Here is a 24,295-nt window from a genome sequence, read left to right as displayed (position 1 = left end):
TCCTGGGTTTAGATAAAGCTAACTATATATTGAGTTCCACTGATTAAAAAATGCAGTTCTAAAAATTCTGCTCTTGTGGCAAATGTTTAGACAAATAATAAATGTAAAGCACAATACTGTACTGTTCAGGTACCTGTTGAGAAGTGAAATGCTTGTAGTCAAACTATCAAAATCCTGACCTTTCAAAATAGTTTTATAAAATCTTTTTCTTGAAAATTAGTACTTGCTTTTGAATTCTTAAAATGCCAATTTCAATTAAAAGTCCTTAAGTCTTAAAAGTTATTCCTTTTAGCTATTTTTCAATTATTTGAAAATTATTTTTTGTCCTTTTTTACTTGCAATTATTTTTTTCAACTATATAGTGAACACAAAACAGTTTCTATATAAACATCTAATGAACAGATTCAACATAAAACTAGGCAATCTAATCTAACTTGTATAGAAAGTCTGAGTGTGATTTGTCAAAATTTCTGCAATAGTGAAAACCTTTCTGTCTCTTAATACTCAACACCAACATCCTCATGAGACTAGAAAGTTAGCAGAGATGATCAGATTTAAGCACTGCCCGGCTTCTTCTAAAGTGATGCACTCTTTTATCCTAGAAGAAACAAAAAAAAAGTCATTGTAAATCATTTAAAATTCCTTACTACCATACCACTACTGATCTATGATTATTAAATAATGTGTGGCTTAAATTTAAGTATAGGAAATTAGAAAAAGGGGAGTATTTGGTGGAACTCTAAAACAATAAGCTCACCAACCAGCAAGGCTTTATTATGACAAAATTTAAAAGGAATCCCAGTTAATTCAGAAATAAGGATTAAAATTAGTAGCATTTTAGATAATTAATGATAATGACAGCTAAGGGAAAATGTAATTCTTAAAAGTATTAATATTTTTCACTAGAATTTGTATGTGCAAACATGCATACATACCTATGTGCCATAGCCCATGTGGAAGCCAAGAGAACAATTTGCAGGGTTAGTTTCTCTCCTGCACCATATGTAGGTTTCAGGGATTAAACAGGTCATCAGGCTTGATGGCAAATGCCTTTACCTGCTGAGCCATCTTGCCATCCAACAAAACAACAAAGTAACCCCCAGGCTTGGGTCTGGAGTATTGGTCTGGTGGTTAAGAGCACTTATTCTTCTAGAGGATATGGATGGAACTTCCACCCATGTTTCAGCTCACAAACTGTTAACTCTAGTTCCAGAGGACCAGATAATATCTGGTTTTTGTGGGCACCAGACACATAAGTAGTGCAGATGTACACACAGGCAAAGCACCAGTATACAATTAAGAGAAAACTAAACAACAAAAACAAGCTACTACCTCTATTGTTTTTATTAACAATTGCATCTGATGGAAACCTTATTTGAGAGAAGCACATTATTTCAAATTGTAATCCTTCACTTTGATTAAAAGCTCTAAATCTTGTCTATTTAAGGCTTATCTTTAATCAGTGAGAATGTATCATTCTTTATGAAATGAAGGTAAGGAAATTTAAAATGTTTTTCAAGGGAATTGGTCCTAGGAACACACTTCCCCACGGATATGGAAACCTAAGAATTGTTCATATATCTTATATAAAATTATGTGTTTGCATATATACTGGCAATCTTTCTGTACACTTTAAATTTCTCACTGTTCTCCCTAATATGGAAAGTTTTACTGCACTGTGAACAATAAAAACAAAAAGTCTGCATATGTTCAATATAATTTAAAATATGTGCACATAATTGAATTCAAGGGTGGAGCACATGGATACAGAAGACGGATGTATACAGAAATATTTCCTTTCCTCTGTTGTTTACAGAGATGTAGATTAATAAAATAGCATTATTTTCTATACAACTAGCTTAATCATGTCTTTGTCCTGGGGACCAGATTGCCTTATGTATAGAGAATGACTTCTATGTGGCTGGAAAAGTGGAATTAGAGATGCACTATATAAGCACAGTACTAGAAGAGTAGAACCACAAACAGGTAAATCCCTACAGCAGAGGTCAGTCAGCCTAGCTAAATGGACAAGCTCCAGATTCAGTGAAAGATCCTGTTTCAAAAGTAAGGTGCTGAGATACCAAGTCTACTTCTGAATGCCACAGAACCTTCACATGTACACCAGGTACACAAGCTGTCATGTAGCCTGTCAAACAGGACAACGTCCCATTTAGGTTGGGGCCTAGAAAAGTGGTTACAAATATATAGGTTTTTAGAGGTGAGGTAGGAATTAAAATTATGGAGCTGAAGTTAAAACAAAGAATAGAATTTGATGGAAATAAACAGTGCATCCAATTTCAAAAAAATCAGCATCTAGTTGATTATAATAATAGGTCTATGGCTCCATGTGCTTGCTCTGTAATCAGGAGGATAAGAACTTGGGAATCTCAAGAACTTCAACATGCTAACTTATTCACGAACAGCTCCCCCCACCACACACACATAACAGACAACAGCAGGCTACTCTATTAATTTCTGATTCTAAACTACAGGGGCAGAAATATCTAGAGTTCAAAGGGAAGTTTTCTTTATATCACCAAATACTCAATTTTGAAGACTTTGTTTTCAAACAAGCCATTTAACACCTTTATAAATTTGAGGCAAATTGACTACTGCAGTTATATATTGCACTGTGTAGAAAAAAAAAACAATTTTAAATGAGTATCTTTTACTCATTATGCTGCAAACACAAGTGGTAGGTAATAACTTTTACTGGCTACCTAAGTGTAGAGATTAGAAATGGAGATTGGCTACTAGTAGACAAGGTTTATTTATGGGATGGCTAAGACATTTTAAGTTTGACTTGTGGTTGTATAATTAAGTAAATATACTAAAAATCCATGAAACCATGTATTTTAAGTGAGTTGAATGATATCCTTATTAGACGCCTATCATTTACCTATTGTTTTCAAAACAATATCCCCTTGAATGCAATATTCTCTCCACTGGACTAACCAATTAATGGACTTCATATTCAGCCTCAAAACTAAAGGGACCTTAGCAACTGTGTTCTACTCATCCTCATTTTACATTTGTAAGAAGTCTTGGTACTGGAAAAACAGCTCAGTTGTAAACCATGTGCCTACAGCATGTCCAAGTCCCTGAGTTCTAACCCCCAACCTAAACCACCACAAAGAAGGCAGGCAAAACTGTAGTCCTAAAATGTAAGTGATCTTTACAATGTGGACAGAAGATTAGAAATCCAATCTTTGCTAAACTCATTCACACTTGACTTTTTTCAATCTCCTCAGTTTTATCCCTTTTCATTCTTCACACAATGTTCAACTATATTAATCAAGTAGTTCTGTTCTCTTTAGTCCAATAGCTATAAGTTATATTCTGCTTTCAAATTTTTCTTTTACTGTGTGGTCAAGTTATTATTTTTTCTGCCAACTCTCATGAATGAGCCCTTTATATTATTTTCCCATTTCCCTATATGTATATTTGTGTCTCGTGCGCGCGCATGTGTGTTTGTGTGCATACCTGTGTAAGTTAACATCTGGAGTCTTTCTGATTGCTTCATGATATGGGCTAAGCTGGCTACACAGCTTGCTCAGGATCCTGCCTTTGCTTCTGAGAACTGAAATTCTAGGCAGGCTGCTAAACCCACCTGGAATTTATATAATTCTGAGGTCAAATTCATACTTGCTCAGTAAGTGCTTTACTCACTGAGCCATGTGCCAAACAGCTCATGAACTGTTTACCTTTTGAAAACTTTTCTTCCCTAAAGACATAATCTATATTATTCTAAAGTTTACAAAGCATCCAACACACTTCTAGGTAAAACTTAACCACCATAATGGCTTACCAGGGTTTATAGTAAACACTTGAATCAATTACTATAAAATATATACACCACAGGAAAAATAATGTTTCAATGTTAATACACACACATTTTATTCGGCATACTATTCTTGTCCTACCTTGAAGTAATCATCTTGAGTAACAAGAGAGTTTCTCAGTCTGTTCTCAGGGTTAAATAGACAAGAGACCACTGTCTGTATGCTTCGGTCCACAGACTTCTGAAACAGAAGTTTAAAGACTACATCTTTTACTCACTGCTAGTGGGTTTTTGGAAGTATACTGAGCATATACATTTCTAAGAAATTCTTTCATAATGTCAAATTCTTACCACTAATTGTTTATTTTATATAGTCTTCCTAAATTAATGTTTTAGTATCTTAGCAAATTTAAGTCAGTATATTTATTAAAATTGTGGTATTTTCTTGAAGCATTTATTTTTCCTATTACAGAAGGAATCAAGACTTTCAGTATTTAAAAAACAAGTATTCGGGGTGATATCTGTTAGTATAATTGCAGAGCAAGCTATTTTAAATTTATATGTATATTTATGTGTGTGAAGTTTTTTTTTTTTTTTTTTTTTTTTTTTTTTTTTTGAGGCCGAGTCTTATGCTACCCTAGGCTTTCCTCAAATTTTCTATGTAGCCAAGGCTAGTTTTGAACTCATTTTCTTTCTACCCCTCTACCTCCAAAATGCTAGGATTACAGTTTTACATCACTGTGCCCTTATTTTAAATTTTAAGACTGCATGAAATAAAGCAATTTGTTATCCTATCTTATTGTTCAGCTGTTTTCCTTTTTTCCCCCACTAACACAGAGATGAGGGATCGCTCCAGTGAAATCTTTCATTGCACTCATTCCCAACATTTCAACTGCATTATTCATTCAACAATATGAATTAGAATTTTGGGGTGAGAATATGATTAAAGAAACGACTGTCTAGTTCAGTATCAAATAATCACCATTTTAAAAGCTAAAATCATATATATCACAATACCATAAATACATACTATTTAAATAAAAAATTTTAAAAACACGGCAAATATAATTCATACACTGAATTCTACAAAGTCATACTACAGAAGAGTAACTAAAATAATTTAAGAAAAATGTACTTAGAAGAGAGAATATGACAAAGGAATCAGAAACTCTCAAGGTTTGGTATGTCTTGTACATTAACTGCAGAGTTAATTTTCCTAAACAATGCAGGTTTTAACTTTCATTTTTAAATCTGGGTAAATAGGTCTACTCCAAGAATCATCATTAATATAAAAATGTAATAAAAACTAAATATAAAAACCAGTAAACAAAATTAGATGTTTGCCTTTTGTGGGCCATTTCCAGAGGCTGGTGTAGCTTCATGAACTGAACATTCATTTGGCAAAACGTCAGCTCCTGAATCAACTTCACTGCAGTGGTAGTTAACAGTTGTATAAGCCTATATTTAAATAATAAGAAAAAGTATAACCAACAAGAAACATAACATACTTATAAGTCATTCTTCAAAAGGCTAAGCTACTATTTCAGAAACTGTTTTATACTAAATGGCTGATATTAAGTCTTTTGTTTAAAAACATAATCTGTCAACATCAATCAGTATGAGTTGAAATATCTGTAACATTTAGTAACACGGAGTACCCAAGAATTCAACTGGTATATTTTTCAAGTATCCAATCTTTATGGAAGTTAGCTAACAGAAGCTTGGCTATTTTACAGGTAACATCACCTTTTATTCCTTTTATAATATTAATGAAGAAAATGTTTCTCTCCTGTATTATTTTCTTTTAGTTGCAAAGTCAGAGGGAGGCAGATTCCAAGAAGACCAAATGCTAACTATGAATCTAATATTTAATACTACTTTCTTTGACTTATACATCATGCCAGCAAGTAACCAAAAATTTATTGTATATGAAGCAGCCATTGAGCAGGCATAAAAAAAATAGTGTAAAAAACAAAAAGCAGTTTCTCATGAGAGTCTATGACTGAGATTAAAAAAACATAATAAAATTCATAACAAAAAAGGCAATTAAAATATTTATATACATGTACAATATGGAAAAAGCAATATATTAGAAAAAGTATAAGAGTAAGCAGATATGTTCAGCTAATTCGTTTTACCGGAGGTATAACATAACTCCTCTGTTCCCCAGCCGGCCACTGCGGTGGCATCTTAAGAAAAGGAAACACAGATTATTTAAACACCTATACATTTTTACAAAAAAGGCGATAAGACAATGTTAATTATGTTTATCACACTGACTGTTAATTTCTTATTATAAAACAGAACCAAAGACAGGTACATTTATGTTTCCTTTATCTACGCATGTTTCTGTTTCTTCCAAATATAAACCTCCCATTTTCTCAATTGGAAGCTGGCATTCAGGAAAATTTGAAGACAGTAGCACTTGGAAATTATTACTACAGCTATGGTCATATGTCATTAATATGATCACATCTATTGGAAGAATTTCGTGGAACTACTATTTTGTAGCATCTAGTAAAATTATACACTATCAATCAGAATTTGATGCGCTAAGCACTGGGTAGTATTTTTATTTCAACCTATTCTATAAAAACTTGTAAGTCAGCCTGAACTCATCAGGTATTTAGCAAAAATAAAATTATAGACTAATTCTATTTCCATTTAATTTTTGGTATGTTAAACAGCACACTATGCAGCAATTTCATAGGAAGACAGACCATAATAATATCCCAAAGTTATATTATATTTGCTTAAATTATTTGATAATTCAAATTCCTCTCCCATTAGGGCTCAGGGAACCCTGCAGAAGAGGAGGCAGAATGAGTGTGAGCCAAATTGGATGGAGGACACAAGACCCTCTAAATCAACATGATCAAAGCACATATAAAACTCTCAGGGACTGATGTAGAATTTATAGGTCCTCTGCCTGTATATCATAGATTCCAGTTTAATGTTATGTATGATATTCCTGAGTGTAAGAACAAATGGATCTCTAACTCTTGAGACTTCTTGGGCTCTGTTCCTTCTTTCTTGCCCCCATCCCCGTTCAATTTTGTTAGGGTAGTTTTTCTCTTATTGTACTTTGTTACTCCTTTTGTGGTGGATTCAATGAGTATGTCCCCATAGGCCCACATATTTAAATACCTGGTAACCAGGGAATGGCACTATTTGAAAGGATTATGTGGTATAACCTTGTTGGAAGAAGTGTGTTGCTAGGGGTAGGCTTCAGGGTTTTCAAAAGCCCATGCCAGGACCTGGGGCTATCTCTTCCTGCTGCCTATCGACCAGATATAAAGTCTCAGCTAATTCCCCTGCATGAACTAAACCTCCAAAAACTGTAAGCCAGCCCCCAATTAAATGCTTTCTTTTGTAAGAATTGCTGTGGTCATGGTGTCTCTTCACAGCAATGAACACTAAGACACCATAGAAGGCTGTTTTTAGGGCGTGAACCTGAACAGGATCAAGGGGAACAGAGACTGTGAGGAGTACAGAAAGGGGAAACCATAATCAGGGTATATTTTCAATTAAAGGAAAAAATACCTGATAATTATAAACAGGCAGCTGATATCCAGTGATGACCTGAACTGGTGAACTTGGATAAGGAGGGTATGCCTGGGAATAAAGTTCACAGAAAAACTGGCTTTATAAAATAAATTTGAGAGAATGAGAAAGAGTATCATTCACAATACAACAAAAAAAATGCAATTTTCTTTTTCTATATATAAACTGAGGACTCTAAATTACTGGCTGTATGAAGAAAATACTCCTTATCAATTGATAACCTGTTGCACAGGAAGGAGAAAAAGACAATGTTAAGTGACTTGCTTCTCCAACCCATCATATACATATAGTTCTATGGGGAGTTAAACACATACATTTCTGTTTCTTTGTGAAAATATTCACCTTAGGAAGAGACCATACCCTGACTATGCAGTTCTATGGGGAGTTGAATACATACATCTGCTGTTAAATGCCGTCACAGAATATATACTCATAGCAAGGTGAACAGAACAAATATTTTTCTACAGCCTTATGATTTTTCTGTGTTTGATTTCTACAAGGGATTAAATGAATGTTTTTCAATACTTATCAGTAATGATACACAGTAAATGTTAGAAATAAGTATGGATTTTCTTCTAAGTCATATTTGGAGCCAGAAAAATAAGGAAAGGTGTCACATACAGAAGAAAAAAATAGGATTTTATTATTCTTTTTCTTTTCTGGCCAAAAAGTCTCTCAAATTGAAAAAGTAAAATGTACCAAGAATGTTATTTAGCATCAATAGGCATAGTAAGCATGAAATTTAAATATTAAACCAATAAAACCTAACAGTTCTAGAACTAAAATAAACCTAGGTGTCAACAACCTATGCACGAGGAGGCATTTGGAAATCACTGCAGGTGAAACACAGATGAACTGATCATCTTTGGAAACAATCAACTAAAAGGACATACAAAGCTGTTTCTGAACATTTAAACAACTTTTCAATTTGAGACTTTTTTGCCAACAAAGAAAAATAGTAAAATTCTTTCTATATACTTTTTCTACGTGTCTGAAAGGTAATCTGTGGAATAACAGGATATTTAATGTGGCTACCAAGGATAAAAGGCTTACAAAGAACACAGAGGCAAAATTCAGCTTAGCATAAGGAAAAAAGCAGTAAGAATGAGTGTAAACAAAAGGAACAAATTCCTCATATTTTAAGTATTCCAATAAAGACTGGACAGTATTACACTTAACATCTAAACCATGCATATGATTTCAAAGTTCAGAAACTATTAAACAAACCTAACAAGGATGCAGCTGTTTTTACCTGAACATACTGAGTTATAGGATTCATCATGGTTGGAGGCTGCATGTATGTCTCAGCATTTGGACTACTCCAAACACTCGGAAACTGTGGTGGTGGAGGAGGATTAAAAATCAAAGGACGTGGCTGCACATGATAAGCACCTTAAAAAAAATAAAAAGAGCAAAACTTACATCGAAGTTCTCTGAAAATCTAAGCAGTTTCATCAAGTACAATTTCTGTTTTTACTCACATAAATTTTGTTTCCTGATTGCAGGGCCTAGTTTCAGCTTTTTACCATGGAAATTTATCTGTGACTAAAAACAGTAACAAATGATAATTTAATCCTTCATTTCCAAGACTTGGGCAAATACTGTACACAGCCTTACAATTCTAATCAAAGTGTCCCAAAGCATCAAGTTAAATTTAGTAAAGTCGTTCATCCATTTCTAACTGCCTCTAGTTGATTAAGCTAGATGCCCCCAAGCAAGCAGGTTTTGTGAAGTTACCTAAGAATATTTTGATTTTAAACAGAAAGGAAGCCTATTTTTCTCTGTATTTTATAAGACTGAATATTCAGCACTTTTCAATTCTAAGAGTTTTCTTTAAGACTATTACTTACTTCTACTATCTTCTGTACATCCACGTCATTATAAAATGAAACAAATCCATAGCTAGAAAGGCAGATAAATGAAATACAAAATAACTACATGGTACCAGTTTAGATCTTCTAACATTCTATAAAATAGCAGAAATGGTGATAATGGAAGATGAATATACTGTGATAAACATGTCGAGAGATAGATAACAGAGCCTCTATAACTCCTTTGCTTTCTTGGTCTAATATGTCAGTATGTGCTAATATTAGCATTAATTAACAAAGATTATCTAGGGGAAGACAGCTAAAATTGAAGATACTGTGGAAATGTGCCAAGAAAATAATTATTTGATAACCCATTTGTGTGAAATAAAAGGTAGAAAATACTGAAATTACTTTAGCCATAAAATAAATTATAAAAGTGACAATTTAGTTAATGGTAGAATGCCCACTGGAGTCTTGCCTGTTACTCAGGCACCTCTCCAGTCATGTGTAGCTCTATAAACAGTAGCTATAGCAAGTGTGTTTACATACCCCTTCGACACACCAGTTCGATCAGTGATTATCTTCACTTCTTTTACTGAGCCGTATCTGGCAAAGAAACTTCTGATTTCGGTTTCATCCATCTATGAAAAGAAATGAACTTCAAGAGTAAAAATAAAGCAAGACTTCTAATTGAATCACGAAGAGATATTTAATTATGTGCAAGTCAATCTCTGGTATCTCTAAATTCTTCCACTTTGTTGAGTGTATTTTTAGTCTCAGTGGGTTAAAACCAAACCCACATACAATTTAAAACACTCCTTTTAGGTCTACACATCAAATCCCATCATCCACAACATTTTGAATAATTAAAATTTATCAAGCCTCTCAAATATGATGCCAGGGCTCCTCTTAAAGTCCTAGGCCCAAGCACTCCTCCAACCTCCTCTCCCCACCCAAATACATGGCTTTACCATGTATTTTGAAGTATAAATAAATTATGAATACAATACCCTAACATCAATTCCACCAACAAAAACGGTGTTTGGCATGATTTTGCCTTCTGGCAAAACATATCCTTGACTGGTGGCTGCTGATGAAGACTGGGTACTGGCCTCCCTGGAGACAGCTGAATTTGCAGTCTCAGGAGTTGTAGCAGACTGTAATTTAGAAAACAGACAATTAAAATACACACTCACGACAAACTATGTGAAACATACCTTTTGTATTTAACGTAAGTTAGTGTTACTCTGCATTACCCATGTCAATACAGCTTAGCTTCAGGACTTAAAGCAATTAGCAGAGAACTGGAGTGGAAATTTTAAAAAAGGATATAGTACTTTCTGAAATATGATGCTTCTCAGTGTCATCTTTTTTAAAACAAGTGTGGTCATCTGAATAAGAATGGCCCCCATAGACTCACAGTTCTCAATGCTTGGTTACCATTAAAAAAGGTGTATATGGCCTTGTTGAAGGAACCCTGTTACTAGAGTTGGGCTTTTTTGTTTTTTTTGAGACAGGGTTTCTCTGTGTAACCTTGGCTGTCCTGAAACTCACTCTGTAGATCAGGCAGGCCTCTGCCTCCCAAGTGCTGGGATTAAAAGCATTCACCACCCGCCCAACTTGGAGATGGGTTTTGAGAGAGGCTGAGGGACTCCCTCTTCCTAATGCCTGGGGACAGATGTGAAACTCTTTGCTACTTCTCCAGCATCACTTCCGCCTGAGTGCTGCCATACTTCCTGTCATGATGATGATGGACTAAACCTCTGAAACTGTTCAGGCCCAATGAAATGCTTTCTTTTATGAGTTGCTGTGATCTCTTCACAGCAATAGAGCACTAAGACAGCACATTCCATTTTGGTTTTTAATCTGTGTGTGTTTTGCCTGCTTGCACTTATGTGCACCATGTGTATGTCTAGTGTCTGCAGAAGCCAGAGGGAGCAGGATTTCCCTGGAACTGAAGCTACAATTTTGAGCTGGCAAAGGTCCTTTTCCAAGAATAGCATTAACCATTGAGCCATCTCTTCAGCCCCACAGGTCATCTTTCATACTATACTGTGGAACAATAACAATTATTTCATACAATATATGAAAATGCTGTATTTGATGAACTGGATGGAAAGTTCAGATCTGTGAAGACTAAAACTACTAAAATCATTATGGATATACTAATAAAACCTTCATTTTATAGAGTATGTTAAATCAAATGCACATAAAAACCCAAAATAAAGCAGCAGTTCAAAACCCCCAACAAAATATCTCTTATATAAGTCATTTTACTTTGTCTAACACCAGATCAGTAGGTTAATAGAAATAATACCATCTTTTGTTTTCAAATAAAAAAGCCAATACATACAACTCATTTGTTTTCTGGATTTTGATCCACATTGTATTCAATCTTCACACAATAGACTCTAAATGGTTACCATGAATTTTCCTAAAGCAAACTTACTGGGAAAATATGTGTATAGTAGAGGCAATACAACAAAGCACTTAGTCCAGACACCTAGATTCATGTACCTTACACTAAGTTATAAATTACATACCTGCTGAAGGTACACCTGGGCAAATTCTCTGTAAATGACTAACATTGCTAAACTTATCTTGTAAACTATAAATGTGCTAATATGAGTTAGTGTCCTGTATTTGCATTTATTTTTCAGTGTATTATTAGAAAAGGGTTAAATTTTTACTATCACAGCTTACGTTTTACAAGCACTTTATTAACTACCAGAACTTTAGTAAACTAATATATGATACATCTACTCAAAATTCATTAATAAAACTGATTAATAGGAGGGTAATACTAAAGGTTTTAAGAGAATGCTAGTATATATATTATTTGTGTATTATATATACTAAAAAGCTAAAAGTTACGATTTGTTTTTCAAAGGTTAATTTTATAAAAATTTTGGAAATGAAATTGTCAAATCACCTTTTATTTCTCTATCCATCTAAGCTCATTATTTTGTATCCTTAAGAACAACCTTATTCCTTTACCAGTAAATTCCCTTCAACAGTGATATTTCATGACAGTGAAATATCAGGAAGTGAAAATAAGGTTTTCCCTTCTGTTGATGTCTTACAATTTTTTCTAAGTGGGATTACTACATATGCTATGTATCTTCAACTATTTAGAACTTGACTACATTTGCTTTCCTAATAGATAATCCACCTCTTCTAAATTTTTTCATTCAAAACATGAAAGAGTGGTTTTACAAATTTTCTTAATTTACCCATCTTTTATGAATGAATATAGGACAGTTTGATAAATAATTTTTATTACTAGTGTCTGTACCACAATGCAGGATGCTTTTTAATACAGAGGTGTACTATTTCACCAGTTAACTGTGTCAGAGTTTAAGAAGTTCTAAATGCTAAGTTCTCAGTGCTACAAGGACATTTAATATCTAGAGAGACATTTCTGTGTATCACCAGTGAGGTAAACTTCTGGTAGGTAAACAGCCAGAGATTCTACTTCAAAATCCCTTAATGCCAATAACCCCCCCCCCCCACACACACACAGCAAAGGATTGCTGGAACCAAAACCTGTATAAGTATGTACTGAAAATCCTTTTATGTATGGTATCATTAGAATTGAAGAAGAAAAAACTGTTGTGAAGAACTTCATTTTTCATTGTTCAATAAAGCAACTGTTTTGGGGATCTTGATTTCCTTGACTGAAAATTAAGTAATTAGAAAAGATCTCAAATGTCTAATTGTTTTTCTTTACACAAAAGTAAAATGGATGTTTGAAGACAATTTAATAAGGAGGAAAGTAAAGCATCAATTATTACAGGACACTAGATTTGGGCTTAGGCTTCCTGCTTAACTAGAATAAGTATAAAGTTCATCTCATCTTAATAGTATAATAATGTATTAAATTCAGGAAGGCACACCATATATCCTGGCCCTTATCCAGTAGGTGGCACTCAAAGCTAACAAAGCAGAGCCCTCCATTTTACCAAGCTCTGAACCACAGTGCCTACTGTATGCTTCATTTAGTGTTACCATCTTTAACACCCATAACCCATAGATGCTTTACTTTTTATACATGACCAAAAAAACTCTCTACAACCAAATAATCACTAAGCCAAAATTTAATGTTCAAGATAGTGTAACTTCTAAAGTTCATTTATTTAAAGTCTGGTCTTACTATGTATGTAATTGGTGGGCCTGAAGTTTGTTATGTAGATATTTGAGGTTGCCCTCGAACTCATGGAGTTCCACCTGCCTCTTTAGTACGATTACTTAAAAGACAGTGTCTCATGTTGCCAAGGTTGGCCTGGATGGTTATCCTGAAATTTCTGAGGGGCTCAAGTGATCCTCCTGCCTCAGCATCTGTGCCCGCCACTCAGTAGTTGAGATTATCCACAAAATATACTGAATCTGGTAGGAAAGTTGTCCATGAATAGGATATAATATAGCATATTAAAAACAAACTATTAAGTGTAAGAAAAAGTTTTATCAATTCTACCTGTAAATGAATTGTAATCGAGAAATATTAGGACACCAACAATGAACTTGAAGGCTATCATACGCAAACTCCACAGTACAGCAACATCCCATTACACTTGAATACCCTCCCACACATCAAAAATAGATATAAGCTGAGCATACTGTTACTAAAAATTCTAGGACCATGTCGCCAAAATTTAATTAAATCACCATGCTAAGCAAACTGCCACGTATGTTACAAATATTGGCCAAGATGAAGTCTGCACTCATCAAATTTCTAAATCTAGTAGTGAGAGAAATCATATTTCTAAATCTAGTCGTGAGAGAAAACTGTCCACAGTATTTCTTCTGATACTGGGATTTTAATTATGATGATGGACAACTACTAATGTCTCCAAACATTTACATTAACTGTCCAACTCAATTTTATCATTCGTCACAAATCAGAGAGATTTTCTCCGCGGACCCCTAAAATGGAAAAAAAAGGACATGTATAAATGGACACAAATACAAATTAACAGGATTGTGACTGGAAAAAAAGGGACATGTATAAATGGACATAAACACAAATTAACAGGCTTGTGACTCAACGGCTACTGCGACTCAACGTGGAACTCGCAATGTCCTCGCTGGCCGCCAGCTCCTCTAGCCCGAAGGACGCAGGCAGGCACGCACGCAGGGCACGCACGCACGCCTGCGCAGAGCCGCCGGCGCACCCTGAGGCGCCGCTCCCAACAAGGCCTCGCCCATGGCGGCCTCGAGCCTCCAGCGTTTGCCGCTAGGACGCCCCAGGCCGGCGCCACCCGGTGGAGCAGCCCGCGCCGTCCCGCCCCGCCCCGGAAGCCACGGCCCGGTGGGGGCTGGGCGGCCGCGGCCCGAAGGCGGGAAAGACGCGGCGCGCGACGCCCAGGTGGCGCACGCGGCCCAGCTGGGGCAGCCCGAGGGCCGCCCGCCATCGCCCGCCATGTCCCGGCCGCCCGCCATGTCCCGGCCTCCCGCCATGTCCCGGCCGCCCGCCATGTCCCGGCCGCCCGCCATATCCGGGCCTCCCGCCATGTCCCGGCCTCCCGCCATGTCCCGGCCTCCCGCCATGTCCCGGCCTCCCTCCATGTCCGGGCCGCCCGTCTGTGCCCGTAGGCCGCACTCAGCGGGGGCCGTGCCCGGGGGTCGGGGGCACCGGAAGTGAGGCCCCCTCCTGCCCTCCACCCCTGCCTTCTCCGTGCTCCGCGGAGGACAATTTCACCGTCCGTGGGAGGCGCGCGGCCTCCGGCCGCTCCTGCCCCGGCCCCTCCGGGGCCTGGCCTCGACTCACCATGATGGCGGCCGGAGTTGGGGCGAAGAGCGTCGAGGCGGAGCGGAGGCTGCGGCGGGCGGCTGTGGGGAGCACTGCGGGGGGGGCGCCTGGCCTCCAACGGCCGAGGAGCCGGGGCGGCGGTGGACGGAGAGCCGAAGGCCGCGGAGACAGCGGAGCCCGAAGCGAGCCAGGCCGCGGTCGCCGAGTCACTGAGGCATGGCGGGCGGGGGGCCCGGGGGTGGCTGTGCGTGGCCGGCCGCGTGGCGGGCCTCAGCCAATGGGCGGCGGCGCTCGGCCCACGCAGGGGGGGCCGGGGGGGCCCACGCCGCCCACGCGGGTGCGTGAGGGGTGCGCACGGGGCATGCGCGACGGACGGTGCCCGGCGCCGTGCTAGGCCGCGTCCACGCGGGGCGGCTCCGCGCGCGGGCTCGCGCCACCCCAGACGCGAGTGCGCACCGCCCCGAGAGCCGCTCGGCTCTGCCCGGAGACGTGCGCTTAGTTCGCGGCCGCAGGACGGCGCCTGGGGTGCATAGGGTTGTCCCCGTCCCGAAGGCCTGGCCATGGCGCTTAAAAGGAACGAAATGCGGGGGGAAATAGGAAGCGGCCGCCAGTGCCGCCCGGCCCGGCCCTTGACGCCTCTCTCCCTGCCGCATGGAGGAGCGGCAGGCGGCAGGCGACAGGCTGGGGCGCCGCGCGGCCAGCGGCCAGGGCCGGCTTCCTTCCTGATCCTTCTGGGTGTGTGTGTGTTTGTTTTCCCCTTTCAGATGAAAAGAGGGCCTGCATTTGCAGGTACAACAGACACAGTGGCCAACATGGGACACTATTTCTTCCCGCCCGGAGTTTCAGTTGTAACGCGCGAGTGTCTGCAGGCTTTACGCGAACAAGCTAGGCCTGCCGAGAGAGTTCTAGAACATTCCACCGGAGAGAAGCAGGGCCTACCCACAGCAAAGCCAGGCTGGAGGGTGGTTGGTGGGAACAGTCGTGCATCCCAGAACCGCTTCGGCACGTCATGGGTTACTATCATTTTTTTTTTCTTTTCTTTTTTTTTTTTTTAATCCTCAAACTTGTCTTTTGTGCCGATGAAAAATACTTAAATGCGTTTCCCCTCCTGGGGCCGGCAAAATGATAGACTTAAATTTTTCATTAGCCAGACAATAATGGTGAATAAAATAATAATAGAAAATAAGCTAGCTACCTAGCCTTATTTATAACATGGCTTTACAGAGGCAGCCATTTAAGATGGGGGAATTCCATGGTACTAAAAATGAAAATAACCTAGAAACTAGACCGATCTGAGCCCCCTCTGGCCTTTGATAGTGGCTAGTTGAAGTGTGAAGTCATACACAGTACCCTGATCTGGAACGGTGGGTTAATGACTGGGATTAGATAGGACTAACCTCGGTAGCCCCAGGACTGGATGTGTAGGGGTGGAAGGGCACAGTTAAAAGTGCTATCTGGACTTCAGAGAAGAGAGAGCACCATGAAAACAACTGTAATAAAAGCAAAAACCATTTAACTCTGATTAGGAGTAGATTGAAAGTCTACTTGCGTTCCCATTGGCATTTACATTTATGACATGTATGTTATGTTAATAGAATCTCAAAATGAAGAAACTGTACTCCTCACTTTACTATCCCCTGCTCTGCAAGGCTTGATGTTTCTGGAATGTCCGGAAAAAGCAAACAAGCCAATTTGGAGAGATAGCAAGGGATCCTAGTAAAAAGGACTTTCCAAAGATAAGCCTACAGGAAATGGGGTCTAGTGACATTCCCCTCCCCCTCCCAGCTGCTTGGGAGGAGAGGCCCAGGCAAGGAGAGCTAAAAGTTCAGGGCCTATGCTGACGATTTAGTGACACTTTCAAAATAAAAGGAAAGGCTGAGGATACTGCACGGGGCAGAGCGCTTACCTGCTATATACGAAGGATCACACACACACACACAGGGGTTAGAACCCTCACAGTAAAAGATTATAAAGCATTTACAGTGAATAGGAATGACATGTTTGGATTCTGTGTGCATTTTTCTTTTTCTGACTATATTTTTTACTTCACAACTTCAAGTAAAACATTCTGTATTTTTAAGCATTTCTTTTACTGCTTTAACACACGCTCTAAGTAGAAACCTAATGAATATCTTTCCTCTTAAGTAATTCAAAGACCCCAGGGTGTTTGAACTGGTAAATCCCTTCTCCCACTTTGAACTGGTCAGTTGTAGTTAGATGCCCACTGAGCTTCTCTATGTCCAATGACTGAAGTGTATCCCACTTTGAACTGGTCAGTTGTAGTTAGATGCCCACTGAGCTTCTCTATGTCCAATGACTGAAGTGTAATCTTCAGTAGTGGTGCCTGACCATCAGAGTGTGGAGAGCAATGAATAGCTTTGGCAATAGCCTGTGTTGTTTGGGGTGGGGGCGGGGCTTGATGGTTCCCTTTGGCCAATGACTCAAAAGATGCATTCCTGGCACTATGGGTTTTACATGGTAGCATATGATGTCTAGTTGGGGTATTGACTCGCCCATATATGGTGACCTCATTTAGATTCCTTTCCTATATGCATATGTTTTGAAATTACTTTCAAAGTGCTTTGAGTGTTGGATGTCCCCCCACAATGCCTCCTCCCGTACCCAGCTCTCCCAGCCCCTCCCTACTTAATCTTGCTATTCTAGTTTCCCCTTTATCACTCCATAACCGTGTATTCTATTTCCCCTTCCTTGAAAGATCCCCTTCTCCACCTGATCCCTTCTTAGGTGCATAGTCTCTGTGGTTATTCGATTGGTAACACATGTGTCAAGAGATTTAATTTTTTAAGCATATAAAGGTCTATATATAATTTAAAAATGCAATATTTATTTAGGGGTTATCTCACTCTGATTTTTATAGCCCTATCCATTTACCTGCAGTTTTCATTTTTCTTAATAAATGAATAATTGTGCTTCTCAGAGAACTCTGCTTAGTTCTATATCCCATTTTTTAGTTGGGTTTTTCCCCTGTGTTTAGGGTTTTTAGTTCTTTATATTCTATTAACCCTGTATCCCATTCTGTGGACTGCTGCTTTGCTAGATGACACTGTCCTTTGCCCCACAGAGGGTTTTCACCTCTGTCATTGCTGTCTATTCAGAAAGCCCTTCCTGTTACCAATCAAAAGCTTATTCTCCACTGAAAAGTTTTTCTCTGTATGTATGATTTTATAGTCATAGGTAGGTCTCGTTCTTTTTATCTCCCACTTTTTAGTCATACATATGTATATATGTTATATATACATATATATTTTTCTTTTCAATTTTTAAAAACCATGTTAACTGTCCGAAAGAAAGGCTCAGGACCATTAGCCATCTCTATTTATTTAACCTATGTGGCTATAAGTTTTTAAATATATTTTTGTGTTTAATCATTTTTTCATAAAATTTTAGTTTTACTATGAACAAAATGAAGTTGGGCCAAATTAACAACTTGAGTTTACATGAGCTCTTATTTGTTAAGTCAGTTTGGTATTAAGTACATGATATACAAGCCACGATCACATGTAGTCAGTCTATATAAATCCAATCATGCATAAGATACATAAGAAACCACATTTTGACAGTTAATTGTTAATGCTTTCTATAATTTATTAGTATAATTAGTAATTTTTATTGTGAAAAGGCAGTGTGACAGAGGGATTTCTGGAAGATAGACTGTTCTATCTAGATCATACAGAAACACATGCAGACATGTTTGGAGCACATGAGTTTGGGGGGTGGGGTGGAGGGGATGGGGGGAGGTTCTACTGCAGAGTAAATCCAGCCTGGAGAGATGAAGCAGAAGCAGACCCTCACTGCAGTGGCTTGTCTTCCAACTGCCAATTTAGCCTTTGAATCACAAAGCATAAAAAAACCACAAAAATCAATCAATCAATCAAACAAACAAACAAAAAAACGGTTTAAAAGGGGTGCAGTGATACCTTGAGGGTTCAGTGGGATTGGGAAGTTTTATGGATACCTACATTTTTCCCCCTCACGAATAAACCACAAACATGGCCCCTGCTAATGCAGGACCACAGGCTGCCTGGACCCAGGACACCAAGATGGCCTCAGCTGGCAGTGCAGGCCACGCAGATCAGTATGGTCCCCTGTGGCAGCACAGCCTACAGACATCAATGTGGCTTCAGGTGGCAGCAGAGACCACCAACTACCCCGTGGGACCATGGGCAGCAGCAAAGACTCCAGCTGCAGCAGCGCCCTAGACACCGATGTGACCTTAGGTGGCAGCAAGGACCACGACCTCATTGTGTTCTCTGGTGGCAGTTCAGGCCTCCCTTATTAACATGGCCCCTGGTGGCAGTCTGGCCACAGGCCTCAAAATGGCCCAAAGCTGCCGCACAGACCACTACCATCTGCTTGGCCCTCTGTGGAACATGCCACAGACAGGAGACGGCCATGGTCATGGCAGGTAGGCCCAAAAGAGCAAAATAAGAAACAGAGGAAGGAATTTCACAGTTTCAGCTCAAGGAAGCAGAGTTAGTCTCCAGAATCAAGTGTCAGGTCTCTCTGAGTTGCAGGAGAGGCAAGGAAAGGAGAAAGAGATAGCAATGCTTTTAAAAACTCCAACATGTGTTTCCAGGTGGAGAGTAACCTTCAAATTTTCTCTCTGGAATGTTACCCGCCCAGCTCCGGGATGGAGGAAGGGTCCTGGCAGCTTGACACTCACTGCATACTCTCTCCAGGCCAGAGTCCGGGCTAGCTTCTACTTTTTGTACCCTTTTGTAGTAGTCATTTTCACTAAAGACATCTCTGTATTATGAGATAAATAACAATAACGTATGTCGGAAATAGTTTACCCAGTAGCTGTCCTTATGGGCACAGTGCCTTTACCTTTCAGGCTGTTTTGTTCTCTTTTCTTCGTCACAGAGTCAGGAGGCCAGCCTGACCCAGGACAGGGTTTGACAGACATTGTAAGTTACATGCTCGAGTCTGAAATGGGAGGGCCAAATGCCAACTCCCGACAGCTTGAATAGCACAGGACAGTTTGCTGAAATTACCTATATATAGGGGCTACTCTCTTCCTGTCCCTATACCTTTTTTTTTTATAACCACTGGAGTATACTTTTTTAATATAGACAAAACAGTTTATACACAATCAATATTTATACAATTACATAAACACTGTGTACACATTTGATTTTTTAAAACAACATGAGTTGTAGGATAACGGGAAAAGAAACTTTGAATAAAAATGGACCGAGATAGACAATAAGAAGCCCAAGCATCACATTTTAGAACAAAAGAGAAGATGATAGCTAAATAGAAATGCCAGGTATAGAGCTGGAGAGACGGCTCACGGGGCACACACAGTGTTTGCTGTGCAAGCATGAGAAGCAGCATCTACATGGAAGTTGGGTGTGGTGTCTCATGCCTGCAAAGCCTCACCACTTTTAATTTAGCAGCTCCTGTTTGGGGCCATAGAAGATTAACTTTTACTGTGTCATACCTGGGATAGTAAAAACCATCAGCAACCATATGAACCAGAACTGCCCTTTAGTTCTGGGCAGGATGTAGGAGGTCTCCAGGAGGGAAAAGTTCTCGGGTCTCAGTTGGGATAGGTAGAGTGGGAGACAAATTAATGGGGAGCAGCCCACCCCCTGATTAACATCTGGAGAGAAATGGAGGGACATAGGGAAGGTCAGGAGTGGAGATACAAGAAGGTGTAAAGCTAAAGGACTTCGGCATTTTGGTTTTGTCTCTACATCAGTAAGGATTTAGAAATCAAAAGTACTGACTCCTGACCAGGGATACTTGATATTGGGGCCACATCTGAGCAGATAGCCTTAGAAGGGTAGCAGGTCTGAGGCTGGCTAGACCTGAAGTTTCAACGTTTCGTTTTAGGCATGCCTAAGGGTGTCCTTGGGCATAAACAATTTGGAACTCACCTCAGAAGGAGGAGGAAACTACAGTCATTCCCCAAACTGTCACCTGGGTTCAGAGAGTGGCTGGAGGAACAAGCATGGTTTGCAAAAGAAGGTGTCCCCTGCCTGTGGATCAGGTGGCAAAAGCCAAGGAGTTCTGGACAAGGCCTAGGTGTGGAGCCACCTCCAGCTGAGACCAGACCTACCTTAGCAATGAGTATGTAGTAGTGGGTGTGGTCTAGGAAACAGTCAAGAGTCTCTGTTCTGGAGGTCAGTAGAGAGTGATGGGGAGAGATAGGAGGGCAGACTAGGAAAACAAACCACACTGAGTTTACATGGCATATTAATAACACTCCAGAATGGAGCTTGCACCTTATGTAGACAACCCCCCCCCCAGCCTCAGAGGTTTCAAGTTGCAACTAGTAACTGTAATAAGCCAGGGGACTCAGTCTCAATGGAATGGGTACCAGGAAAGGGAGGGATGGTCCAGGAGACAGAGAGGGAGTGGGGTCACAGCAGCCCCAAAACCCTCTTGGGTTTCAGCACCCAATGCTAGACGGATGGAAGCAACTATAAAATGAAGAAAGAGGCTCACCTCGGAGGGCAGCGGTCTCTCCATGGGAGTAGAGACTCCGCCATGGTTTTACAGGGCAGAAAAGGAACTTCCAGGATGGGAGTTTCCATCTGCGGGGCTGTTCCTCTGCAGTCTCAAAGCTGTCAGTGCCAGTGAAGGTTGATGTGTCCACTCTCCGGTAAGGGGCTTCCAGGATCCTAACCCTGCAGATGTCATCAGCGTGTCGACTTTCCTATCTGGAGTTTCTCAGCTCATCTGAGGCTTGTAGGTCATTAACCCTTCTGTAGCACCCAAGATAAACATGCCTCTATTTCGCCATTGTAGAAATGATGTCTTTGTGGTACCCTGTGGGCTTTGCAGACAGATAGGCCTACCAGATGTTCCTCATAGTGACGTTTACGGTACCTTCTGATACTATGAGTTACTTGTCAGGGAAGAGGCTTCTAGAACAGTCCCAGCTCAATTACTCCAAGTCCTGTGTCCAAGGTGTGTGATGTTTTCACAGTCAGACGTTATCCTCAAATTCTGGGAGGCAACCAAGGGCAATGCCAATGGTTTATATTGTTTTGGAGGTGGTGCCTTGGCCTCCTCTGACCAAAAACTCGAGAGAGGATTTCTTATGCATGGTACTGAGTTTTTTGTTAGGTGCTCCATGGCTATTAGGGGGAGCATTATCATCCCAAGGTTGGTGACACTTTCTTGAAATCTTACAAAAACTTTACTTAAACCAAGGAAAATAATTGTTGAGATAAAATAGTAGGCATTTCAATGTAACAAGGCTCTCGTAATTTATATAAGCTCAGTAACAAATCTCCATACTGCTTCCTTATCTGCCAGAGACTATTACAGAAGGATGCTTCAATTTATAGTTTTCAATATATATATTGAAATTATCACAATTATAATCACCAGTTGCTTCTGGATAGCTTTTGAATGGCTTAATACACAGCCTGGAATACTCACACCCCTCAAAAGTAGCATTGGCTTCTATCCACTTTCTAGTGCCCAGCCAGACCTCCACAGCCTCTCTTAGCCACTCTTGGGTTATTTAGTGTCTATAATGAGCCGATTAAATCCCTGGGTTACACCACTTAAAAACAGTATTAAACCCAACGCCACTGCCTCACAAAGCAAGCACAAAGTGTTGCTGCAGTACTCTTAGTCCCCTGAGGACTGCGGGCCATGTGGGCTTCTGTGCTATGTGCCACTCTCCTGCAGTCATGTGGGGTAGAGGCCATACTCTTCTTTATACTGTAAACCAGGGCATCCAGGGTTACTACATTGTATAGTCTGTCTGAGCAGGTCAAGGAGGTGAACATGTGTAGAGATGGACAGGGCCGTTTACAGACATTGGGACTGGCTTCAAGGGTCAGGCTAGCAGGTGTAATAGGGGCTCAGCAGGCCAGGCTTGGCACGCTGGCAGCAGGGAGGTGTGGTTGGAGTGACCCAGGCTCAGTACCCCCCAGCACGGGCCACCTGTGGTCACCCGATGTGCTACCTCATCTCTGATGCAGATGGGTTCAGTCACAAAGTATCTGTCCGGGGCTTCCAGCACCTGCTCCAGCTCATCCTCAGGCTGACCCTGTGTGTTCTTCCTATTACAGATCTTGTGTGCTATGTAGCAGTGTGTGGGCTATAGCCAGAATCCAGATGAGTCCTTGCCCATTGTGGTGTGTGTGTGTGTGTGTGTGTGTGTGTGTGTGTGTGTGTGTGTGTTCAAGCGTGGAGATCAGAGGACAGCTGATCTCCTACCATGAGGGGTTGAACTCAGGCTGTCAGGGTTACAGCGGTTCACAGCAGGTGGTTTTTACCCATTGCCCTGTCTCACCAAGGTGCCTCGTCTGTGTTCCCAAAGCCTAGAACTTTGAACAGGGACTTTATCATGCCACGGACTCTCAGGAATGTCATTCATGTGTAGACTATTGCCATGATTTTTGTTATGGCTATCCCGAATATCTATATGCATTTTTAGTTTTAATTGGTTTGCTATCTTCAGAAATATTATACCTTCAAGCAATGCAAGTCAATCACTTTTCCAAGTTATATTTCTAAACAAATCTTTTGAGGCTTGCTTCAGACTGACATCAAAATTCAGACTGTTTGCTGAGGGGACTGAGTGCTGAATGCGTAAACCACTATGCAGGTGCCAGGGCTAAAGGTGAACAAACCAATTAGAGGAGGCAGTGTCCCTTAAGTGGAAGGGGATTGGCTCGATCCTCCCCCACATGCAGTGGAAAGAGCTCAGATCTCTTCCCGTCTCTGGGAACCCTGGGAGTAGGGTTTATGCTGTGGCGTGTTATTTCCCTGCTTCCATTCCTGCTGCGTTATCTCATCTCTGGGTCATCTCCCCGGCCAGCACGCAGACCTTGCGTGGCTCACACTGCAGCACAGAGGGAAGGAAGGCCTGGACGTGCCTCACACCACAAAGCAGCAGTGGACAGGTTCGAGAAAGCATCAGTGGACTCTTACTAGAGCTTGGAAACAAGGGAGGGATGAGATGTTACACAGACCAAGAGCTGTCAGTGTTTCAGCTGCGAGCTTTCTTCTTGAGAAGGACTTTGGCTGACCCTACTCATCACCTATTTCACAGAGCAGTTGGCCCAGAAGTTTTGGCTGACTTGCATGGAAAGGAAACTCATTAAATTTATTGGGTAGCTGGATACGGAGAGGTGGCTTGGAGGTCAAGAGTGTCACTGCTCTCGCAGAGGGGCGGAATTTGGTTCCCAGCACCTAAGCCAGGTTGCTCACAACCACTGTAACTGCAGAGGATCTCACAGTAGACCTCCGAAGGCACTCACGCACATGCGCACATAGCCCCACTCAGACACACAGGCACGTAATTAAAAGTGAAAAGAGAACTATATAAACAAAATTTATTGGGCACCTGCCCCACAAAAGGTCAACAAGGAGCTGAAAAGCAGGTAACAGGGTTTGTTT

General features: G+C 40.5%; 1 protein-coding gene across 2 annotated transcripts; it reads right to left on the bottom strand.

Annotated features, from left to right (window-relative positions):
• Positions 1-253: 253 nt before the first annotated feature.
• On the bottom strand, positions 254-14,955 carry Dazl (deleted in azoospermia like). 2 transcript variants are annotated; one of them, XM_051204197.1, is made up of 11 exons: positions 14,924-14,955; positions 10,167-10,313; positions 9,706-9,797; positions 9,196-9,247; positions 8,827-8,890; positions 8,598-8,737; positions 7,325-7,396; positions 5,920-5,970; positions 5,126-5,239; positions 3,924-4,022; positions 254-598 (listed from the first exon to the last, which is right to left on the bottom strand). In XM_051204197.1, the coding sequence occupies exons 1-11, from the start codon at positions 14,924-14,926 to the stop codon at positions 536-538; spliced, it is 897 nt and encodes a 298-aa protein (XP_051060154.1). In that variant the 5' UTR covers positions 14,927-14,955; the 3' UTR covers positions 254-535. The 2 variants fall into 2 exon arrangements, with proteins under 2 accessions (XP_051060154.1, XP_051060155.1); XM_051204198.1 differs by lacking the exon at positions 3,924-4,022.
• Between the last annotated feature and the right edge of the window lie 9,340 nt (positions 14,956-24,295).

The sequence above is a fragment of the Phodopus roborovskii genome, unplaced genomic scaffold, assembly GCF_943737965.1.
Source record: "Phodopus roborovskii unplaced genomic scaffold, PHOROB, whole genome shotgun sequence".
NCBI lineage: Eukaryota > Metazoa > Chordata > Mammalia > Rodentia > Cricetidae > Phodopus > Phodopus roborovskii.
Note: the sequence above shows the minus strand (reverse complement) of the source record. Positions and strands in the feature narration are given on the sequence as shown.

Excerpts from the sequence above, each read along its gene's own strand:
- Dazl (XM_051204197.1), bottom strand. Across the intron at positions 9,798-10,166 it reads TTGGTGGAATTGATGTTAGG|ATGGATGAAACCGAAATCAG; the intron begins GTATTGTATTCA and ends TTCTTTTCATAG. Across the intron at positions 4,023-5,125 it reads CTGGAAATGGCCCACAAAAG|AAGTCTGTGGACCGAAGCAT; the intron begins GCAAACATCTAA and ends CTTCTGTTTCAG.